Raw genomic sequence first — 22728 nt, forward strand, 5'->3', positions numbered from 1 at the left:
TGGGTTCAAATCCTACCTCTGTACTTGGACAACCTTTTCGAGTTTCAGAATCCTCATCTATAAAGTGGGGTTGTTTAAACCTACACACTGATTCAGAGCAAACAAGGGCAATGAAAATTATGTAGGTGGGCTCTGCTTCACCTTTCCTCCCACCCCAGGGATCTTGCAGTCTTTGGGCTCACCCCCATGTCATCCCTAGCAAGGACAGTCGCAGCGTGAAGGCCAATGATTATTATTACTTTATATGTATATGGTTTTTATAGTGCTTTCACTTCTATTCCCTCACTTAATTGTGTGATAGGCAGGGCCAGAGAGAGGCAGAGTCAGGACCTGAACCCAAGCCTTTGGCTCCCAGCCCAGTCTTGCTTCTGCCTCTCTGCCCAGCAACATCACATCCTACCCCACAACCTCATCTTCTTCCAAGGGATTGCAATGGACCCAGCAGCCCCCAAAGTCTGGATGTTGTTCCAGGAAGTCTGGGTGTGAAGGGCAGAGATGAGGCCCATATCTCTGCAAAAAGAAAAATAGGACACTTAAAAATCACAAGAAGGGCTCTTGGCAGCTGTGCAATGCTCCAGCTGAGTGGTTTCCCACTCCAGGAGGATGTTCGAAAGCTGGGAAATTAGATCGTAGCTGTTTTAGGGACCCACAGCAAAGAGAAGGACATGAGGGTGCTCTTAAGTAATTCAGCTGCTCCGGCATGCTCGCGGCCCAAGGCCCCAGGCATTTGTCTGATAACCTTCCCCAGAGCTTGTGAGGGTCACTGTGTTTTGCCTAAAAATAAAAGAGATTTCCGAATGAGGACTATCATAGCAAAACATTGGTTTGAAGCAGGTTTGGTTTTGAGACAGCTCGCACTCCTTGCTCCTTCCAGCGCCCACACGTGTCTCGCACCCTCCTGCTTCCAGTTGTTGTTGCTTCCCCCTTAGCATCATCCCAGGAGAGCAGAGTTCCCCGTCCCAGGCCCGGGCCCAGAAAGGGAGATGCGGGAGGAGTGTCTCATCACGGTGACATCCCTGTGCTGTAACTGTGGCCGCAATAGGGGTGTGATTCCTTCCCCACGCTGAGAATCGCAGCGAAGATGTTCAGAGGCATTAGGGCCCTACAGCGTCAGGTGCTCGGCTTATGGAGAGCCGTCCTCACCTTGCCCACGTGGCCCCTGCTAGGGCTGCTCGTTCATAGTCAGCTCAGCTATCTTTTTTTGAGGGGGAGAAGGAATAAGAAGGAGGGAGGGAGGAAGGAAAGAAAGAAATGAATAAGGAGAGAAGGGAAGAAAGGAGAGGAAAAGGACAGAGAGGATGGGAAGGGAAGAAAAGACAAAGAAGAAAAGAGAAGACCAAACTTCTTTTTCTCTAGCCCCTGAGGAATTCTGTCAGTGGGGGCTTTCTAGTTTTGCCAGTGGCTCTTTGCTGATTCTGGATATACATTTCCCTTAAGACTGGTTGTCTTCAGAGCAGGGGAAACAAACCAGAACCTCCCATAAATCAGTAGAGGTCACTGCCAAGAGCTTTGTACACTTGCTGTCCCTGGCAGTGATAAACTCATTGCATTTGGGAACTGGCCAAAGACCCTGAGTCCCATCTTAATTCTCATTCCCAGAAAAACCTCAGCGCTCTGTTCACCCACCCCCTGTTTACTGTCTTTGTGCTTCTTAGACAAAGCTGGCAAGAAGGAAGGAACAGAGTCCCATAACTGGGTATATCAAAGGCCCCATTTCTTGGCTTGGGGGAGCAGAGGAGGGTGGGGGCAGTCATGGATCTCTAGACAGTGGGAAAGGGAAGCCCCGAGGGGGCGGGGGGACATAGCCTACTCTGGTGGAGTGGGTCATCCCATATACACCCACCCCCAGCCTCCTGTGCTTACACTTTGTCTTTAGAGCCCTTAGTTCAACCCCCAAATCTACAAAAGTTACTGATGGGAGTGAGCCCACTGCAAGGAGTCATGCAAAATTCACTAGCGGCTGGAACCTGAGGCTGCTTTGGGAGTTGTAGCCTATCACTTTGTGCATCAATCTTGCCTCATAGCATCTAAGCCTTGTGACAGCAGGGACTTAGCCTGTCTTGTTCAGGCTATCACCTCAATGCCGGACAGAGCCCTTGTACCTAGTAGATGCTCATTAAATATTTGCTATTTCTGTGCCTAAATGCTTAGACATCTGCTTTATCCTGCTCTTTTTAAACTGACAAGTTCTTTCTTTTAATGGACCAGGCTTTTCTGTCCTACAGTGGGACCAGAGGAGTTAGCTAGATCGAGGGCAAAATTTGTTGCCAGGGCCAGAAGTGCTAGATGAGGAGAGATCTCCTTACTTCTCTTGGGGCAGCAGGGGGTTATTTTGTGAAATATGTCTGGGATTTAGAGTCCTCTGAGAAGCCAGAATAAGAAGCAGGGACCTGTTACCTTGGAGAAGGGTTTGGAGAGGGTCCAGGCATGAGTGGCTGGTCTCTCCAGATGACTCAAGAGTCACCTGACCATGTCAGCCAGACCCAAGTGATGCCTGAGACAAGAAGAAAGAGACAGTGAGTCATTCACATTTGTACCTATGATTTAAATGGTGAAACAATTTAAGGAGACAACGCATGAAAACAAAGACCAATGCAACGCCTCAGCCTGGGCTCCGAGGCCATTAGAGTTGACCCAGGATGCTCACATGTAGAATTCCTTCGAGCTATGAGCCCCACTCCCCTTCCACAGAGAGGGCAGGAGGTGATGTGAGCAGAAACCCCAAGGATGGCGCCTGTAAAATCATTGGATGTGACTCACACAAGCACTTCTGTGAACCTGGAAACAATGTCACGAGCATTGAACCCTGTGCTGGGTACTGTACATACATAAGAGATAAAGACATACTGTTCCTACGCTCAAGGAACTTACACTAAAAGCGGACAGGATTTTCGTCTGGAAATTGCAGGAAAACACTCGGTGAAGCGTGTTCTCACTAAGTTTATGAAACGCACCACATCTGGATTAGCAAAGTCAGTTCAGATCCAAGCCGCTGTTGAATTTTGCTTGGCTCCTTGCAGCGGGCCATCCCGTTAGCCAGCTTGCACCCTGCTTTTGTAAATATGGGGGCATCACGGGAAGAATGATGCTGGTGCCCAGACTGAAGATGAGTTGGAGAAGGATCCACACGAGGCCAAGAACTTGCTTGCTTTCTGTTCTCACTTTCTTTTGAGGTGGGACAGGAGAGGCTCCCGTCAAGCCCTCGCCATTGCCCCAGGTTCCTCTGCCCCAGCCTGGCCAGGCACCTCTAACACGTGCCCCTAGCTGAGGGGAGGCCGCCCTTCCTCTACCCTCCCCTGGAAGGCAAGTACCCGAGGAAGAGGTCCTTAATGACCAGTCCTGCCTCTCAGCTGAGCTCTCTCTCCTCACTGACCAGCTCTTCATTCCCCCAAGCCCTGGCACCCTTGTCCATCATGGGACACACAATATGTGTGTGTATAAGAGAAGATGCTTTCTCTACCAGGCCAGCCTCTGCCAGCAATCCCGCCCTCCCTAGGGAAAGCCCACCATTCCTCTTAGCAGGTCCTCTCTTGGGTCAGCCAGGCTTTCCTGGACAGCTGAGCTGCATTCATTCCATCACGACTGATAAATACCATTTTTCAATTAACAAACGCCTCTTTTAAGGTGCCAGGCTTTCCCTGCCCTGGGTGAGGATAGATCTGTGAGGAAGGGCCCGTAGACTACAGGAATTAGCTGGAAGTCGAGGGTGAAATTCATCACCAAGGCCAGAATGCAAATGCTTCTAGATGCCCGGGCAAAGAGAGGGCACCACGCCACTGCATCTGCCCCTCCTGGATGTAAGCCTTAGGCCTGGCATATTTGCTCACATGCCCCGTAAATGGTTGCCAAGGGCACCCTTCCAGGACAGGATGGTGGCCCTACCATGCACAACTGACCTAATTGCACCGTTGCCTATGAAGTTGCTTTTTTTTTTTTAAGATTTTATTTATTTATTCGACAGAGATAGAGACAGCCAGCGAGAGAGGGAACACAAGCAGGGGGAGTGGGAGAGGAAGAAGCAGGCTCATAGCAGAGGAGCCTGATGTGGGGCTCGATCCCATAATGCCGGGATCACGCCCTGAGCCGAAGGCAGATGCTTAACCGCTGTGCCACCCAGGCGCCCCTTTTTTTTAATTAAGCTTTTTAATTTGAGATACTTCTAGATTCACGTGCAGCTGTAAGACATAATACAGAAACTTACCAGTTACCTTGTTTCCCATAATGGCAACATCTGCAAAACCATAGTATGATATCACAACCATGATGTTACTATTGCTACATCCACCGAGTGTATCAGATTTCCCAATTTTGCTTGTACTCCTGTGTGTGTGTGTGTGTGTGTGTGTGTGTGTGTGTGTGTTTAGCTCTGCACAACTCCATCACCCCAAGAATCCCTCCTATTTTCTTTTGTAACCACCCCCTTCCCTACCCCTCCCATCCTTAGCCCCTGGCAACCACTCATCTGTTGTCTATTCTTATAATTTGTCATTTTAAGAATGTTATACAAATGGAATCATACAGTATGGAACCTTCTGGGGATTAGCTCGTTCACTCACCATAATTCCCTCGAGATCCATCCAAGTGATTGGGTGTATCAGTAGTCTGTTCCTTCTCACTGCTGTGCCTGTGGTTTTTTTTTTTTTTTTTTTTTTTTTTTTTTTTTTTTTTTTTTAGATTTTATTTATTTATTTATTTGACAGAGAGAGAGAGACAGCCAGAGAGAGAGGGAACACAGGCAGGGGGAGTGGGAGAGGAAGAAGCAGGCTCCCAGCAGAGGAGCCTGATGTGGGGCTCGATCCCAGGACTCTGGGATCACGCCCTGAGCCGAAGGCAGACGCTTAACGACTGAGCCACCCAGGCGCCCCTGTGCCTGTGGTTTTAATCATTGAGCAATATTGCCTCTCAACGTGGCACCAAGGCCCAATTACAAAGCCTTTGGGATATGATCCTCGAGGAGATTTTATTCTAAGGAGAAAATATATTTTGTTTGGTGTTCCTGGGTGGGAAAAAAACCAAAAAAAACATATCACAAGTGTTTCTAGATACATGTGAGCATACCCCAGTTTGTTTCTTTCCGAAAACAGTGGCCAGTTGGGTTGTGAGTCCCCTTCCTTAGCAATGGCTGACAGTTCTCACTTGTGTCTTCCCACCTCCCTCCTTCCCAGGAACACATCTACAAGTTGATGAAGAGTGACAGCTATGCCCGCTTCCTCCGGTCAAATGCTTACCAGGACTTGCTGCTGGCCAAGAAGAAGGTATCTTTGGGAAGGGCAGGCCTGCCTTTCTTAGCACTGTTGACCCTTGCCTGCTGCTTGCTGCTGGAGTCAAATGAGAATATCATCCCTTGGGTTTTATTTATTTTTTCTTTTCTTCCTTCCCTTCTCTATCTGCTTCCACTCCAAGGGAAGACAAGTAGAATCGTCACCACCCCAGCACATCCCCAAGGTCCAGGGTGTAGCATCCTGTCTCCACGTCCCCATAACCTTGATCTGCACGTTCTGCCCACAGCAGGGAGTGTGACCAAATACTAAGGCCACAGTAGCTCAGCACAAGTGTTCAGGACCGGTGGTGACGCCCGCGAATCCCTTAGGAAACCAGAAAGAGCCCCTCACTGCGAAGTCCAGCCCCCTTACACAGACTTTAGATAAAGTCTGACCAGCTCAGTGAAGAGGATGAGGCAAGGATCAGGGCAGCCCCCTCACTGGGTAGAAAACCTTACAGGTTTCAAGCCCTCCCCCCAAACCCCAATCTGGACCCAGAAGTCACTTCTGGGATTGTCCCCTCCCTAATGCCCCACAGTGTTTGCCTTTTCTTTCAGCCCTGAAAAAACTGCACACCCTAGCTTCGTATTCCTCCTCCCCTTGGAATCAAGTCATGGTTCCCTGCAGCCCTTGGCTTCTGGGTTGGGGGCCCAGGGATTCTCAGCATGTAGATGACAAGGGGCGGCTAAAGCAGGAAGAACTCAGCTGGATTTCTGGGAGGAGGGAAGGAAGAGCCGGGAGGCGCCTGGGGTCTGGGATAGGGGAGGCAGGAGAGATGGCTCGGGATTCCTGTATGCCTGCAAACCCTCTGCGCTTTGCAGCTCTGCTCCGAGGCCCACGTGTGGTTGAGTGTGGCTCTCCTTGCACCCAAATCCACAACTTCCATGCCACGCCACTTAGGAATATGGGCATCCCCTCTGCTCTCGTCGCAGCCTGCCAACCCCGGTCCCTAAGCTTGCGGTTGTCCCCCCACACGCCCTCTGTCAGGCTGCCTCTCCTGGCCACGCAACCCTCCTCTCTGTGTACTGTCTGTCTCTCTTGTGTGCCAGGGTCCTGTCTGCGTATCTGGTTGGTACCATTCAACTGCAGAGTCTAGAAGAGTGTTTGTATCCCATTCTCCTACCCTTAAGTAGCCCTGAGAATATCCCTGATAGTATGAGGAAGGGAAAGGGACTTCTGGAATGCCCGGACCGTCAGAAACCCAGCTTTACTGGTTGCCTTCGCCCCTTCCGTCAAGTGTCACTACTTGATGGAAAATGTGAAGCCCGGCCCCTTGCCAGGTCCCTGGCAGGAGGGTGCAGGTAGAGGAGCGCTGAGGGAGGGGAACAGCAGATGCCCATTTTTTTCAAGAAAAGTTATGGACACTTCTGGTATCTCCAGCCCAGATCTCATGGCAGAAGGTCAAAATGAATGTTCCTATTTCTCGTGGCTCAAGACCCTGAACTGATCACAGTTTGGAGAAATTCTAAGGTCCTAGCAGTCTGGCTCACCTGGGTCATGTACATGCCCAGGAGAAGCCAGAGGCCACTCAGTCCTCTACGGGTCTGAACACAAAGGGGAAACCCACTCCGGCTCAGGGAGCGGAGTTGATAGCCTGCCCCCGCAGTCCTCCCATAAGAGGAGAACTTCTCAAAGGAGATCCATCACGTGAGGACGGGACCCACGGCTTGCCTGTGAAATGTTTCATGTGAAACGGATTAGAACGACCCTCCCAGGCCCCAAAGGAAGGGATGTTCTTTGGCAGAAAAACTCTTGCAGATGCCAACACCCTTGCAACGTCCAGGGGTTAATTGTTTCCAAAAACAGTGACGAAACCTACTTTTTCTTCCATTTCTCCCTGAGAGTCTCCAGGTGTGGATTGGAGTTGTAACTCGGCATTTTCAGGTAGGCCTAGATGTACCCTGATGTCAGAGATGGGTGTTACCGTGTGACATAAATGCCCAGGTCATAAAAGTATGTGAGAGTCCCGAGCTCCAGCTACGAGAGGGGCCTTGGATCCGACCTCACTTTTCTGCTTTTCCATCTCGAGATGGAGTCTGCAGCCACAGCCTCCTGAGCCCTCAGCCCTAGTTCGTCTTCTATCCTAATATTGTCAAAGATAAGGTTAGCCACTCTGGCAAACCAGGCTCTCGAGGGGCAGGTGAGCCGGGTTTCGAGTGCTCCTCCAGGACATGCAAGGCAGGAACCTGAATGAGTCAGGCCGATGGCAACCCTCTGTGAGCAGCAACCCAGTAGCCAGAGGACAGAAATGACAGGCACACCGTGCTAGCTGCAGGGCCCAGGACCGGCGTGACCCCGGCCGAGTGCGTGCCGCCCTGGCCGTGCACGGGATTAAAGCTGAGTCCTGCCATCCCCAGAGCCGAGACTTGGCGCAGTACCTTTCGTCTCCTCGTGTGAGGAGAAAGACCAGACTGGCTCTGCAGTGGTGTGCCGTGTGTGTGCGTGCGTGTGTGTGTGTTTTCCTTCTGCGACGTCCTGTCTCCTGGCAGCCAGCGGAGGGGACAGGGGCGTGACAGCCACTAAAGAAGCCCTCTGACCTTGACCGCACAGACAGATGGCTGCCCTTTGCCTGCCCCTCTGCTTTCAGCACCTGCAGACCCACAGGCACCTGGCTGCTTCTTCAGCTCTCCGGTTTCCAGTTTTGCTGTGTGTGTATGTGTGTGTCCATGTGAGTGACTGTACTCTCCAAATTTCCCAGGCTCAGGACCCTGGAACAGGGCTCTAAGATCAACTAGCCAGTATTTGGGATGTAATTCTCTCCCAAACCTCTTGGCAAAGCAGGAAACTTAGGAAGAGGGTCAGGGGCCACGCCACATCCTCCTCTCCTCCTGCGGTAGTGTGTGGTAGTGAGCGTCTAGGCCTGGGGAGAGGATTCAAGGGCCTTGCCTCTTCTTGCCCCCCTGGCAGGAGCTCCTTAGCTAAGAGTTCTCCATAGAGGTCCCTGGCGCTCTTGTAGCCTGGCCTGCGTAAACCTCGGAAGGGGACATCTGCCTACATACCGAGATAGCACTTTCTGTCCGAAACACTCCCAAGACGCTTTGTCAACAGAGAGGATGTGGGTAGACCCTCCTTGCTCTAAGGACACAGAATGAAGTCAACGGGGGGGCCACTAGGAAGTCCCTGAAGTTAGCAAACTTTCTGGCTACTTCTGGGTGGGGAAAAATCTCAGAGCCCTAAGCCAGACTCCCGGAGGTGTTGATGACCTCACCTTGCCCACGGCCACTTCCTGATGTCCCATCAGGATCCCCTGCCTATACCCAGCCATCAGAGGTAGTCTGTTCTGGGTCCCCACTTGGGGCCCCCAGGTGTCTGCCTGCAGCCTCAGGGACACAAACCGGGGGTGCCAGCCTGCAAGCACAGCCCGTGGGATGCAGGAAGCAGGCGGCTCCCAACAGCGGTTGGTGGCCTGTGGCCCGTGCAAAGGCACCGAGGCTCCGACTCCGAGCCCTGCAGCACCACCGACAGCCCCCTTAGAAGCAAACACCCCTCTCTCCTACCTGTGCCATTGAGGCAGCCCTGTTTCTGGCGGGCTTCTGTTTGCTGTCTCTCCCACTGACCCACCTACAGTGCTGGCTGCTTCTCTTCTCCCATTTTTTCGCCCTGTTTTGCTGTTGTTTCTGTTCATTAGCTGCCGCTGCTGCTGTTTGGAAACCACATGTAAGCTGAAGAGTTTTTTTTTTTCTGTATTTTTCTCCCTACCTTTTTTTTTTCCCCTAAAGCCAGAAAGTGAGCAAGGTCGTAGAACTTCCTTAGAAAAGTTCACTCGCAGTGTGGTAAGTTCAGCTGGTTTTCTTCCCTCAACGTTTCTTCTGGTTTTTCTTTGTTTCTTCAATTTTTTGTTGTTGGTTGTCGTTTCCTTAGGCGGGGGGAGGGAGTCCAGTGCTTTCCGCACTCGATACACCCTTTTTCTTTTGCGAGCGTCTGCAGCTTCTCTTCTAGGGATGGGTTTGCAAACCCCAAGCAGCTCCCCTGTGCACACACAGCCGCCCAGCCTCGGGCCTCGCGTTTGATCTTCCGTTCGGGGCTTTGAGGAGGAAGGACCCTGCTGCCCTTGGGGCTGCACAGCGTGTGTGTCTTCTGCAGCAGCCCAGGGAGAAGGCCATCGAGCTGTACCATGACATAAATTGGCTCAGAACCAAAGCTCATCTAAAAAAAATAAAAAATAAAAAATAAATTCCAAATTCCCCTCCGTGAGCTCTAGCAGCCCCGCAGGTGCAGGTCGCGAGCTGATGCTGCTCCGGAGCGGCTTTGGCGGGTGCAGAAGGTGGCCGTGCTGCATGGGTCCTGGCGATGCGGTCTAGCTGGCGTGTGTGTTAGTGGCCTCTGCATGAGTCCCGACGTCCCTTACAGTCCCTGTCAGCCCCGTCCGCAGAGCGGGACAGGGAGAGGAGGGCAGTAGCCGTGGGGTGGAGGAAGGAACAAGTCCCTGCGCTGCCCCTGTGCTCCCAGGAGCAAGGCCTTCTCAAGCTCCCTAGGCCTTGCCTGTGACCGAGGGAGTAAAGGTGGGCTACGGGTTCACTCTTGTTATAGGGAAGTGGCCTGTTTCTCATGCACGTCCAGCTTCAAGGGGGGTAGAGAGCAACACGGTGGCAGATAGGAGACCCTGTGGTAAGAGGCGGGAGCACTGAATGAGTAGGGCTTCCCCGTGGTGCGTGGTGGAGGCTCTGTCCTGTGGTCTGTAGAACAGCACAGACTCATGTCTCCTCTTCATGCCATTCTGAAGCATAGGGCTTAGTGTACAGGAAGGACTCAGTCTCACTCATTCACTCACTCATCAAAAACCAATTGCTGGGTTCATGGGGCCCAAACTGCACTGTTAATACCAACCAGAGGGAACCAAAATGGCAGCCAGGGAACAGGACTCCCATGTGGGGGAACTGGCCCAATTTCCCTTCCCAAAGGACAGCAACCCACTAATGCTGACTTGCCTTTTTCTTCCCCCTCTGTTGAAGAGGACAGTCCTTATAAACCTGACTACTGTGTGATCCATATCTTTATTTCATCTTTTTAACTTAAATTCTAAGAATTCTGGGTTGAAAGCAACCTGTCATAGCTAGATTCATTTTAAAGGAATTTAAACATGACTTTGAATTTGCTAGATGTAAACCTCACAATAGCTGTAGTGGGGGGGGCGGTTAAAATATGAGTGCTTGTCCCTTCTCTTCTTTGGTCCTCTCTCTCTATGGTCTTTCCTCATGAGAAATCAGAACTTGCAGAATGGAAGGCCTCTGGTCCCTGGTGTGTCTTCGTGGCTGATTTGCCATGGCTATGTGGCTTCACACACCAAGAAGATGTCACAGGCTGTCAGAGGCAAGGCCTGCGGGAGTTTCCCCACCCCTGAAGCCCTATGGAGAGTGGTGGGAACCCATCCTTCCCTATTGCTTTTGTGCACCTGTGGGTAGAGGATGTGTAAAGATTTTGTTGACAAACCCAGAGTGTACTGTGAGGCAAAGTGGATCACTGAGTGCAAACTGCAGGGGAGGAGAACTCCCGCAGCCCTGCAGAGGCCCTTCAGGTTGACTGCGTAGGCAGAGGGTGTGAGAGAGGAAGGCTGATACCCAGACATGATGTTCAAACATCTCCAGGCTCCCGATACCCACAAGAAGTGGGTATCGGGGAAGGCAAGAACGATCTCAGTGAAGCTCTGTGAAGAGCTTTTAATGATGTCTCTTCGTCCCAGAAGTAGTGTTGGGTCAGTGGTTCCGCAGTCTGTTAACAAAGCATTTGGAACGAGAAAATAGCAGACACCGTCTAAGCGTCTCAAGTGTGCATGTGGGACAAATTACAGAGATATTTTCAGGGCTAGCTGAAGGAGAAAAATCTTCCAAGCTCCTGAGATTTTTAGCATCTATATGATAAAAGGTCCAAACTTCAAAAAAAGTTTATAAATTCCCTACTGTTCTTTTGTGAAGACTCTTATAGGTGCTGCATTCCAATCTTTTGGTTACAGTGGTGGAAATGGGTTTTCATTGATGCGGCCATGCTCCCTCTGCTCTGGGGGCAACCCCACATACCCACAAGATGTGGCCATGTCTGAGGAATTGTTCTATGACTATAGAACAGTGGCAACTCTCGGGGTCCTTGAGGCTGGAACCCAAGAACTTGGTCTAAAACAGCCCAGTGTTCTAATCAAATGGAATTAACCAACCGACCAATATGCTTTGCAATCTGGTAGCCATTTTCTGGATATGCTATCCATAAAGTGCTAGATCTCTCTAAAGTGATAGCTATGTGAATATGTCACCTGCAACCTCCTGCAAACTATAAAACTCAACAAAAGACTAGTTGAATAGCATTCCCACGTTGCTGGGAAAGACGTATAAAAAGACCATCCATGTCATGGGACTAACAATGGAAAAATTAAGGAGTGAAGCTATGCAGTTCATGGGCCAAGGCTGTGGGCCAGCTGCCATTTAGGACTAATTGGTGGCAAGAGGCCTGGATCCAGGTGGTTGGATAGCTCAGTTGGCTAGTCTCCCATACCAATGTCTTTTCTTTTCTTGGTAAAAGAGAACCTTTGACGAAAGCAAATTGTTCTTTCCAAGTCTTAAGATGTATTATGACATAGAGGGATTATCTGTTAAAGGCCAGAGATGGCCCCTTTTACAGGAGATACTAAGGAGTAGTTTAATATGGTTCACGGAAGATGCTGGTGCCATGCTAGTGTGGATGCAGAAGGAGCCTCGCAATCCCCAGGACGGGCAGTGCTGTGTGAGCTTCTCCTTCCAATGGAAACTGCATTCTGAGTCACCCAGAACTTGAGTATACAACGCAATTGTCAGGGGATATGCTATGCCAAATGTCGTGTCATTGGGGGTGCTGGACCCCGGGGCCTGCAAAAAGCCCTGATGAATTGACAGGAAGGCTCAGGTCTAAGACCAAAGGTCACTGAAACTCTATGGCATGGGGCAACTAGTCCATGTTGTACCTTCATTCAAAACAGAAAACAAGACTCCTCTGCTGGGCCCAAGCCCCACAGATGGCCAGCTGGCCAAGCATGGTGCAGGCTAGATATCAGCCCCTACTTGACCTTCAGCTGCCCTCGGGCAGTCAATGACCTGCACCACTGCATGTGGCGGGGGCCTGGTCTGAGGAGGCCCAGTCCAAGAACCCTAACCTACAGCAGCTTCACGGGGGGAAAGGGAGGACACAGGGTTTCAGGTTACATGAACCCGGCCTATCTCCCCCTAGTCCTGTGCGCTGGGATGCTTCCTTCACCACGGCTGTAAAACCTGAAAGCCACCTTTGCATCCTCCCCCTCCTCCTCCGACTCCTGGGTGGGGGTCCTGGTGTGACCACCTGGTGGAGCAGGGGACTTCTCGAACTCAAGACCCCTCCCTACCGTTCAGCACCCAGCAGCCTGCTGTTGTCTGCCACCCTCCTGGCTCTGCTGCGGACACTGAAGAGGCGGGTGTGAGGGTGGCCAGAGGGGAGAGGCTTGCTGCCCCCCTTGCTCTCTCTCAGGCACACTCATTCCCTCAGGGCCTCCCGAGAGTGGGGAGGGCCCCACCGTGGGCTGACTCTGACACAGAGGACCCGGGAGGCAGAGGAGGAGGGCGAGAGGAAGCAAAGGTCCTTCGCCCAAGGCTCAGCAGTGGCCATTTGGTCGTCCCTTTCTGGGTGGTGGCCGAAGCTCCCTGGGGAGGAGAAGCTAGAGAACGTCCTCCTCCTTGTGCAGAGCTCTGTGGAGGGGGCCACGGGGGCGATGCACTCGAGGGGGGCAGCAGCTGGCAGCAGCCTCCCGTGGCACCCGGGCCTGGGGGTTTGGCTGAGGCCCAGCCGCCCCAGCCGCCCCCTTGACAGCGTCATCAGCCTCAGGCTGCAGAGGTGGCTACTGGGGTTGCTGGTGCTAGGCACCCCAGAGGAGAGCGGAGAGGAGGACCAGTATTCACCCACCTAAGAGAACTCGGCCGCGGAGCTTTGTCAAGGGGCTCCTTGGAATTGACACCACGGGGCCGGAAGCTGAGGGTGCCTGGCATGTTCCCAGGGGCATCTCCACAACAGGCGTTTCCATCCTGCCTGCCAAGGAATGCAGCGGGGAAAGTCAGGCAGACCAGGAAGCTCTGGGAGCCAGCTGTCACCCACCCTCCTGCGGCTGGCCCTCCCTCCCTCTCCCTTTCCTCCCTCCCTGGCCAAAACAAAAGCTAATGAGGGAGGAAAAGTCAGCAGCTCACCTCCCCTCCTTTCCAGGCAGCTCTGCAGGAAGAAAGCCCAGCTCCAGGCCCAGACGCTGCACAGGAAGTGGAAGACTGGGGCTCCAGGCAAGGGAGGCAGGAGGGCGCTCTACCCCCCCCCCCGCCACCTCCACCCCCACCCCCAGTAGCAGCTCCTTCTCCCAGGAGGCTGTTTCCCCTCCCCCTCCACGTGTCATGGCCAACAACCACCCACTCTGGTGGAATGAGTTCTCAAATACTTAGACTCAGCAGAGCTCCCAAAAGGCTTTGACCTTAGTTCAAAAAAAAAAAAAAAAAAAAAAGTCCTTTTGGGTCTCCAGGAGAGGACTATTGGCTAAAAATCTTTATATAGGGTTGGTTTTGATTGCAAACAGTCCTTGGGCCCCTCTGGAACCACTGGATTGGACTGTCATTCTCGGATCTCCCATGTCAGAGCCCTGAGGCCCAGCAATAGTGAATCCGTGGCCTGCCTAGAGATGGAGGTGAACTTCCGTGGTAGTATTTGGGAAGGAAAGCATAGAATCCTGCCTCTCTTGAGCAGTGAGGACTTCTGGGACCCTGTGGAACTTGTCAGCAGCCCCATGGGGAGTGGCTTCTGCTTCCAGCTGCAGCTTGCTAGCTGTGCAACTTCAAGCAAATCGATAGCCCTCTCTGAGCCCTGGTTTCCTCCTCAATACAATGGCTTGGACTAAATAATCTCTACAGACTTTCCAGCTGGGAGTGTCCATAGGGCTGTGCTTCTTTCTAGGCTCCGATTCCTGAATTGTGCTAATCATCTCTCAGAATGAGCAAAGAGCTAGCTGCCTTCCTTATTGGAAGTGGCAGCCAGCCTTGCAGATGGGGACAGAAAGCAGAGATAGCGTTGAGTTGGAACTGTATTTAAAAGCCCTGGGCAAGGCTGTAAGGATAAAGCACCAGCAGAACTAAGAGCACCATGGGCTCCCTAAGCCGTAGGCCTGCTCAGATCCCCAGGACTGACTCACTCTGTGACCGCTGGAAGGCAGGGAGGGGTCACCAAAGCGGGGTAAGCAACACACGCCGGTCACCCCTGCCAGTTCTGCAGCCCCTGCCCTTCCGGCTGGATGCCCAGCTGGGTGTGTGGTGGGAGGTGAGGAGTGAGGTCCGCTGGGCAGAAGGGTAGGCTCCAGAGTGGGCGCCGTGGCATCACCCGTGCCTTGTGGGACTTGGGAAAGAATGCAAGGTGAGCATCTGGGGACCTCAGTCTCACTCTGCTGCTCACTTGCTCCCACACTTTCTGGTTCCCTGGAGAACTCTGGGCCAGCTTGCCGCGGTCCTCTCTCAGAGATGGGCAAGAGGAAGTTACCAGAGTCTGTGCTATCCTGGTTAGTCAGTGGTCAGTGAAACCTCCTCTGTCCCTCTCTCTCCATCTTGGCTCCAAGTAAAGCTTCACCAAGCATACGTAATAGTATAGTGTGGCAGCTGGCAAATGCCAATGTAAAAGTCTATTTTTTATCCACTATCTACAACATGTAAGACAACCAAATCAGCTTGGCTGCCGGGATGCAGACAAGGAAAAGTGATCAAGTGATTCCTGATGGCAGGGGACTGCTTGAGTCTTCCGAAACTCTGGGGAGGAGTGAGATTTTTGTGTATGACAAAGGGTCAGACGTTGTCAGTTTGCAGAAACTCAGCCCTGCATCCTGCCACTCCTTTCAGAAGGAGGAACCCCCAGCTGTTGCAGCTGATGACTCAACCTGTCAACCCACAGCAGCCAAAACCCCCTCCCCACGGAGTGCCCCCCCCAGTGGAGAGAAAACCCCGCGGTGACTCCGCCCCCCCCACACAGGGGGCACGTGGGGCGCAGGGAGCCAGGCTCCACGAAGCAGCTCCACTTCCTCTCGCCAGCCCTCCCCACGCAGGCCCTCTTTCGCCTTGTCCAGACCCCAGTGTGACAAGCAGTCAAGTGAAAATCGAACTCCTCTGAGGCAGAAAGGCACAGCTGTGTGTTTACAGCCACTGATTCCGATCCAAATCGCATTCCCTGCCAGTCTCCCGCAAGGCAGGCTGGGGGCAAACTGTGTCTGTATGGGCAAGGCGGGAGTCTATTTCAGGAAGTGACCTGCAGCCCTTTGCCATAACAGAGCCTTCCTCTCACGCCCCCCCCCCACACTCAGAAAAGACGTCCTTCTAGAAGGAGCTCTCACTTGAACAGTGGCTGATGGGGTTGTGGGATTTCAGCCTGTTCCTTGTCACTTATACAGTCAGATTTCTGGCACCTGTCCCCAGGCAGCCGCATGGGAACAGCCGTGGGCTCCCATCTGTCCAGTGAGAAGGCAGAGGGTGAAGGTGACTGCAGGGCCCTCAGTGGGATGCACAGAGGGGAGTGCAGACCACTCAGCAGGACAGAACATCCACTTCTGCAAAGGATGGAACCCAGCTCTGTCCTGCCGGGGGTCCTGGGGGCCAAAGGGAGAAGCCCCTAGATGTTAGTCAGGCTTTGGAATAGCAGGAACCTAGGAAGGGGACAAAGCTGCCAATGTCAAGGCCAAGGAGAAGAGACCCAAGTCAACCTGTGTCCAAACTGGAAAGTTAGAAGTCAGAGAGCTCAAGGTCCAAGGACCTTGAAGGCTAAGAAGTAAAACCAGCATGGAGTTCCCCCTAAATGAGCTCCCGGTGAAAATGACTCGGGGGTCTCCCCTTTTGTACAGCAGAAAGTGAGTGTCTTTGGTTCAAGTCAAGTTTGGGAATCTCAGCATTCTGGAAGGAGGGCAAGATGTCGAATCTTACATAGGACCTATCTGTGAACGGTTGCCGTGTGGCAGAATGTTAACTGGAACACTGCCGGGTCGGGGTGGGGTGCTGAGAAAGGCTCAGAGTGGGGGGAGTGTCAGTTGGACGATGTTACCTGAAGGCTCATGAGAGAAAGACCCTTCGGTGGGTCCCCAACAGATAGGAAGGCAAGGCAGGGTTGGGAGCTTGGAACCTCCCAAGGAGTGGCAGGGCCTTGCTGCCAGTGATCCTTCCGCTTTCCCTAATCATGGCCAAATCCTTTTGACCTGAGCACCGCGGTCCCCACGGAAATGGTTCCTATTGGCATTATATTTGGCAGGAACTTTCCACAACCCCCTTATCAGCCTGGCTGATGGTAGAAGGATGAGTATCGTCACTACAGCCCCCTGCTCCAGAGAATATTTATTCATGAGCTGCTGTTAGTGCAGGAAGGTTGAAACCAATAGCCATTCCTCCCCCTCCCCCACTCTCCCTGTGTTTGCCCAGAACTGGGGTAAAGCATGTGTATTCATGGCATCTCAAGGGCTGGTAAGAGGGCGAGTTCATAGATCCGTGTCAACCAGAGAGGCAGTTTCGGGTGGTAGGCCACGTGGCCCTGTCCTGTCAACATCCTTTATGAGGACTCAGCTAAAGAGAAAACACATCCGTCATAGTCACAGATCCGCACCTGCAAGGTGTTGTTCATTCGGTAGACAATGGAATTCTATTCGAAGAGTATCTCCTTCAGGTGGGAGGGTGGGTCAAAAACAACTGCATAAAAGTTAACAAGATAAAACTGATGTTGAAGAAATTCAGCCTCCTAACTATAGGATGGCATTCATAGCCTTTGCTGTAATTCAAGTAAAAAAATTCTGGGGTTGTAGTTGGCTACAGGCTTCATATAAGCATAAGCAAGAAGAAATTGCCTTAAAAAAAAAAAAGTCAGCAAAGTTTTAATACCCAAAGTGGAATGACCAAAAGAGATTAAGTGTCTCACTGCTTTCGTGTTGTTCTAGGCTGTGTTGAGTCTTGGTTCTGAGCCCCCACAATTTGTCAGGAACTTAAACAATCTCGGGAAAATTCGGAAGAGAGTAACTGGGGAAGCCATGCCAGGAGGAATAGAGATGTCTAGCCCCTCAGGAGACTAGATAACCATTTGAGATATATTTGTTTGTCTTCCACAGTAACCAGACCTTTCTGGGTAGTTTCAGACAAAGCTAGAAAAAACGGGTAGAAGATACAGGGAGGGCCACCCTACTGGAGGTCAACGGTAGCAACTTCCCAACAGTGGGGTGTGTCGCCTTGAGGACCACTGAGCTCCCTGGAAATGTGCAGAAGCTGAATGGCCGAGGGTATTGTAAAGCAGGCTTCAGCATTGCATTCTCTCTCTCTCTCTTTTTTTTTTTTTTTTTAGAGAGAGAGAGAGAAATGTGGGGGAGGAGCAGAAGGAGAGGGAGAGAGAGAATCTTAAACAGCCTCCACGCCCAGTGCAGCAGAGCCCAACGCGGGGCTCGATCTCACGACCCTGGGATCACGACCTGAGCCTCAATGAAGAGTCGGCTTCAGCCAACCGAGCCACCCAGGCGCCTCCATCATCTCTCTCACCTGGGATCCTCGGATGCATTAAATATTTGTTAAGTGGCTCCTCCTGCGTTTTATTCTATGGTTTATAAATAAGCCTTAGGAAAGGAGAGTGGATCATAGGGAGGGAGTTTGCTGAGATTGGAGGAGAGGAATCCGAGAGTCAGATTAGCCTCTGCCTTGAGGGAGAAAAAGCCAGATGATGACACGGACCAAGCAAGGGAAACTGTCAAGGAGTGGAATTACTGCCCTTCACATGTCATCCTCGCCTTTGTTTTGTTGGGTTGGTTTTTTTAAGCCAGTCGCTGCTGCCGCAGCTGAGCTCCAGCAAGAGGGCTCTCTCTGCTGAATGTCTGAAAGGAGGTCAGTGAGCAGAGGACACAGGCGCCCGCTGGCACAGGGCAGCTGAGCGGCAGCCGTGCAGTCCGGTCGAGTACAGCCGGGGTGGGCTTGTGCGTGGGGCACCCTGGCTCTGAGTTGGAGAAAGCTTGGCCTGTCCTCCTTCCCATGCAGAAAGGGTGCTTTCTGGAAAGCAGCACAGATGAGAAAGCCGGTTGCCTTTTACCCAACGCCAGTTGCAGATTTCAGGTGGGCAACTGACGCCAGCACCGTCGCCACGTGGCCAGGAGCAGAACGCGCTCCCAGAGTCCTTAGACGGGGGGAAGCTGCCCTTCTGGGGCCCCCTCCTCCTGGGCTCTGCCCTGAGGACTTATCCTTAGCCCAACTCAGGGGAAGGAAGGGCTCTGGTGTCACATTCTTTCCAGCTGTCCTGAAGACCAGCACGATTGCAAATGACACTCCTTCTTCTCTCAGGCTTTACCAGGGCTGCTTTCAACTCATCATGGGATTGTATAATTATGGTGATTACAGCTTATGGCTTTTTTCCTCTCCTCATCTCTTGCTTTCAGATTCTTTGAGGCCTCTCATTAAACATGGCGATCCCCGTAAAGTCAGCAAAGTTTTAATAAGACATTTTTTAAAGCTAAAGGAAACCCAGTTAGAGTTTATTGGTACGATGTTCCCTCAGACAGTCCTTTAAAACTCTGTCAGGCACCATTGGGGCCTGGATATAGGAAGTGGGGAGGGAAAGAAATGGGGATCTGGAAGGCACCCATGCTTTTTCACAGGGGTGGAGAACCCTTCCATGCCACGCCCCTGGCCTTTCTCATTTGCCAAGAGCAGGGTGCATTTGAACCCCCACGCCTAATGGGAAAAGACAGACCAACAAGCAAGATTAGAGGACCTGGCCTTTACATCATAACAGATTAAGTTGGAACATGAAGATAGGGCAGCCAATATAAAATTCAATCCAACCTTGTAATCTGCAACAAAAGTAGGAAATTCTGATGCATTTTCTGTCCTGGATGATACTGGAAGGTTCTGGGGCATCCATTTTTCTAAATATGTAAAGGAATCAACCATTAGCATTTGTGAGTGATCGCAACGCAGCGATCATATTCTTGATGGTGGTTTCCTTGGTAATGACACAGCTCCAGAGCCCGTCATTTGCTAGCTCTCAATGATAGCTTTCCTGAATTGTTTCTAGATCTGGAGGATGGTATGGGAAGGATCACCAGGAAGGAACACAGGCGGGGTGGTGGCCACCGGAACCCCTAACCTGCCCTTTGGCAGCTTTGTTCAGGTTTAGATCCAGGGTCCTCTTCCTCCCCCGCCCCCGCCCCAGGACCGCGTGAATAAGCACAGTGAGGTGCACCTTGCCCCCGCGGGACCGCGCTCTGAGAAGCTCCTCATGGCTGACTGCCCAGAGCTGTCCGGACCACTCCTTAGCCCAGGGGTAACAGGTAGTCATGTCTGGGGTGTGCTGAGCAGGACCAGCCACCAGAGCCAAATGTTGAAACTTGGCAGCGACATTTCCAACTGCATTCTTATCCCTTACTAAAGACCACCTGCTCACTTTGCCCTGAGAACAATGTCCCCTTGGTGCCCCCCAGAATGCACAGGAGCGGGCTAGGTTAGAGAGGGACAGCCCCGGCTGACTCCTGTCTGTCCACCGGAGATTGGCACGAGACCCCAGGGGAGCCGCTCACTTGGCCGACGGGTGTAACGCAGCCCCAGCCTCCTGCTCAGGGTGGACGCTGGCACTGAATGGGGCATAAAAATAGTTACTGCCATTCTTGGGGGCTCACAGTGTTATACTGTGGGGGTCTGCACCATGCTGAGCTTGGCCAGCAAGGGATTGGTTCTACTTCCTCTCTACTGCTTAGCAGCTCCCCTAAGCCTCGGTTTCCTCCTCTGCAAAGGGGAGATAAGAGTAAATGGTTAAATGGGGAAAAAAATACACCAGGTGCTTAGCAGAGTGTAGCACATGGGCTCAAGTGGAACTGTTTGTATTACTATTTTCATTATTACATTGTTGTTTGCCCCCCATGCTTAGCTCGTATTACCTTAATTTCCAAGAATATTCTCTGAGGTAGGTATTGTTATATTTATTTTGCAGTCAAGGATGGCTACGTGCGTATCTCATACATGACAATGTGTGCAAGGCACATCCAATTATCACAGTGACCAGCTTGTAGAACGACTTGATATATGTAGCTATTATTATTGGCTTATTTTTAAAGTCCAGAGCCAGTTTCTCTGATTTTCCTGGGAACAGAGGGACCGAGGTGACTGGCAGGCCAGCTTCTGCCCTGTGGTCAGGTTCTTGGGGCCCCTAAGCACGTCCCAGGAGGCCGTGAGAGCTGTGTGGTGCTGGGAATGGGGAGAGCCACCTAGAAAAAGTTGCATACGTTGTCAGGATCCGGCATTTGCCGCCCCGCCTCCCCCACCACCGAGGTACACAACCCTGAGACACCGCCTGCTTCCAGACACAGATCAGGAGTGGATCCCCCCATGATAAGAGCGTGAAATGCAGTCCTTCAGAGGCAACACTCTGCTCGACAGAAGCCTCTTTCCCAGAAACCCTCCCCTCTCAGCTGTCTGCCTGCCTGCAGCCACCCCGAGCGATACAACCTCACCGAGTCTGGCTGCTCCATCTGCCAGATAAACAAAGGCTCGTATTTTTTTAGCCACACACTACAAAGTGGGGTTGTCGGAGGAGTCAGAAGCAAGTGGCAAGGGATGCTTGGAAATCCCTCCTAAAGCAGATCCCTGGGGTACATGCTTCTCTTGCTTGTAGCATTGACGGAAACAGAAGCGGGGAGGCCATTTCCACTGACAGGAATGGCTTCTTCTGGGGGAGAATTCAGGTTTTCTATATGTATCTTAAAGTAAATGCTTTAAGTTTGCAGTATTGGTCAACGATTGGCATTTGAGGGGCCTGATATAAAGCTCTGCAGCCAATCACATGGTTGCTCGTGCAGCTTGCACGAGATGCTTCTGTGAGCTCCTGCGCCGCAAACGCGCACACGGACGCGTGCACGACTCTCCGGACAGGTGCATGCGCTGCCGGCCTGGCCTGCGCCTCTGTGTTCGGTGCATGGGACGTGAGTAACATACGCTGCAGACTTGCATGGGCCTCTGCGCATGCGTTGCATGTCCGCGGCACCTGGGCGCATGTTTGGGCAGGGGCATCCCAAAAGCCGCAGGTATTCATGGTTTCAGCTGGATAAGTTATTCTTCACTTCCCTTCCTAAAAACACAATTGCCTAGTGCTGCTGGCGCAGAGTCAGAATGGCCGCTGCGTTTCACCCCCGAGGTGGCTTCCTTCCAGCAGTGGGTGAGTGATCCCGGCGTCCGCACTCTCTAACCTTTTTTGGGATCCTTCTGCACAGAAGGTGCTCCAAAATCCGGAAGAGGTGATCTGTTTGTCCGTGGCCTTGTCTCTGCCTATCACTCTCATTCCCACAGCCTCATTCCAGGAACAGTCAGCAGCACCTAGTTTTTGGTGTCTCCATTTTTCTGCCCATTTTTTGTACCCGTAGTTTTTTTTCTTCCTAAGAGGCAAGGAGCCAGGGGTCCAGAAATGATGCTAAGATACAAGTCCCTTGTCCCAGAGGCAATGTGCAAATAATGTCTTTAGGTACTGATCACTTTTCCTGGGGCCCTAGCAGAACAGGACAGAAATGCTCACTACATTTGATGATTCTTTTAAATCCAAAAGCAGCATCCTTAGGCTTATAGTTCTATAACCCTTCCTCTGTGGCCCAGGGCCAAGTCCTGCAGGAAACTTGGAAATCTCACATTTCTATGTACCGGACCATCAGGGGAGAAGAAGGCTGGGCAAGCACGTATCCTCTGTCCCCTGGGCACTAAAAGCATTGCAGCAAAATGTAAAAAGGGTCTGTAGGGAAGAAGGTTTCCAGTGGATGGGAGTTCCATCAACCCAAGTTTCTATTGAGAGATCTTTGAAAATGCTGCTTGACCCTTCCCCTGCTGCACTGTTTCAGGTTAGAAATACACATGTGACGAATGCCCACTGCAGTGCATTCCTGGTGGTAGGAAAGAAAGAGAAATAAGCCGGCCTCCTTTGCATTTGTGTCCAAATGGACATGGACATTCATGGAAAAATTACGCTTTGGGGTGGTGCGGGGCAGTCCTCATGTTGACTGCCTGTGCCTTCTAGGCTCTGCTTTGGCAGCTGGCTTAACCACGGACCCTGACTTATGGATGAGTTTTGGGTGAACGTGTGTAGGAGATGAGAGGTGCCCTTGGGAGGCAGAGTTAGCGTCCCCGTGTTTCTGCAGGAGCGTCACACACTGCCAAGCAAATGATTCCTCCTGCTGTCTCTTCCACTAAACTTCAGTGGCACTCTCCCCTGGAGCCATGGCCAAGGGTCACTTGAACGTCCTACTTGGAGAAAAGCATCACTTTGTTGCTAGTAGCAACCCAGCCATGTCCCTGTTTCCTTGAGTCTTTTGACCTTTGCCAATCTGGAGTGAACCAGAGCTAAGATTCTAAAGTACATCTGGGGAGGAGAAGGAGGAACAGGGGAAGAGGAAGGCATTGCATGGGCTACAGGAAGGCATGCTACCAACAGGCCTCGAGAGTGAAAGGCCCACCTCCACTCCACTCCTGAACCC

At 51.9% G+C, this 22728-nt stretch overlaps 1 protein-coding gene and 2 long non-coding RNA genes across 23 annotated transcripts in view; 1 reads left to right on the top strand and 2 right to left on the bottom strand.

Annotated features, from left to right (window-relative positions):
• Positions 1-22728, top strand: part of RGS6 (regulator of G protein signaling 6) — a 650515-nt gene that overhangs the window by 584883 nt on the left and 42904 nt on the right. For 6 of the 21 annotated variants that reach the window (XM_019800705.2, XM_019800703.2, XM_019800709.2 and 3 more), the window contains 2 exons: positions 5166-5255; positions 8981-9402. In XM_019800705.2, coding sequence (XP_019656264.1) covers positions 5166-5255; positions 8981-9271 — 381 coding nt within the window. In that variant the 3' untranslated portion in view covers positions 9272-9402. Of the gene's footprint in view, positions 1-5165; positions 5256-8980; positions 10618-17579; positions 21336-21358; positions 21426-22728 lie in introns of those variants that run through there. The other 15 variants (XM_019800711.2, XM_019800714.2, XM_019800710.2 and 12 more) reach the window with 10 other exon arrangements.
• Positions 9273-13491, bottom strand: LOC117795910. Its single transcript, XR_004620070.1, has 3 exons — positions 13436-13491; positions 13158-13280; positions 9273-9407 (listed from the first exon to the last, which is right to left on the bottom strand). It is a non-coding gene; the product is annotated as an uncharacterized LOC117795910 (long non-coding RNA).
• LOC117795909 overlaps positions 20363-22728 on the bottom strand; it is a 35087-nt gene continuing 32721 nt past the window's right edge. Inside the window, exon 3 of the long non-coding RNA XR_004620068.1 lies at positions 20363-20478. This is a non-coding gene — a long non-coding RNA (uncharacterized LOC117795909). The remainder of the gene's footprint in view (positions 20479-22728) is intronic.

Source organism: Ailuropoda melanoleuca, chromosome 14, assembly GCF_002007445.2.
Source record: "Ailuropoda melanoleuca isolate Jingjing chromosome 14, ASM200744v2, whole genome shotgun sequence".
Taxonomy (NCBI): domain Eukaryota; kingdom Metazoa; phylum Chordata; class Mammalia; order Carnivora; family Ursidae; genus Ailuropoda; species Ailuropoda melanoleuca.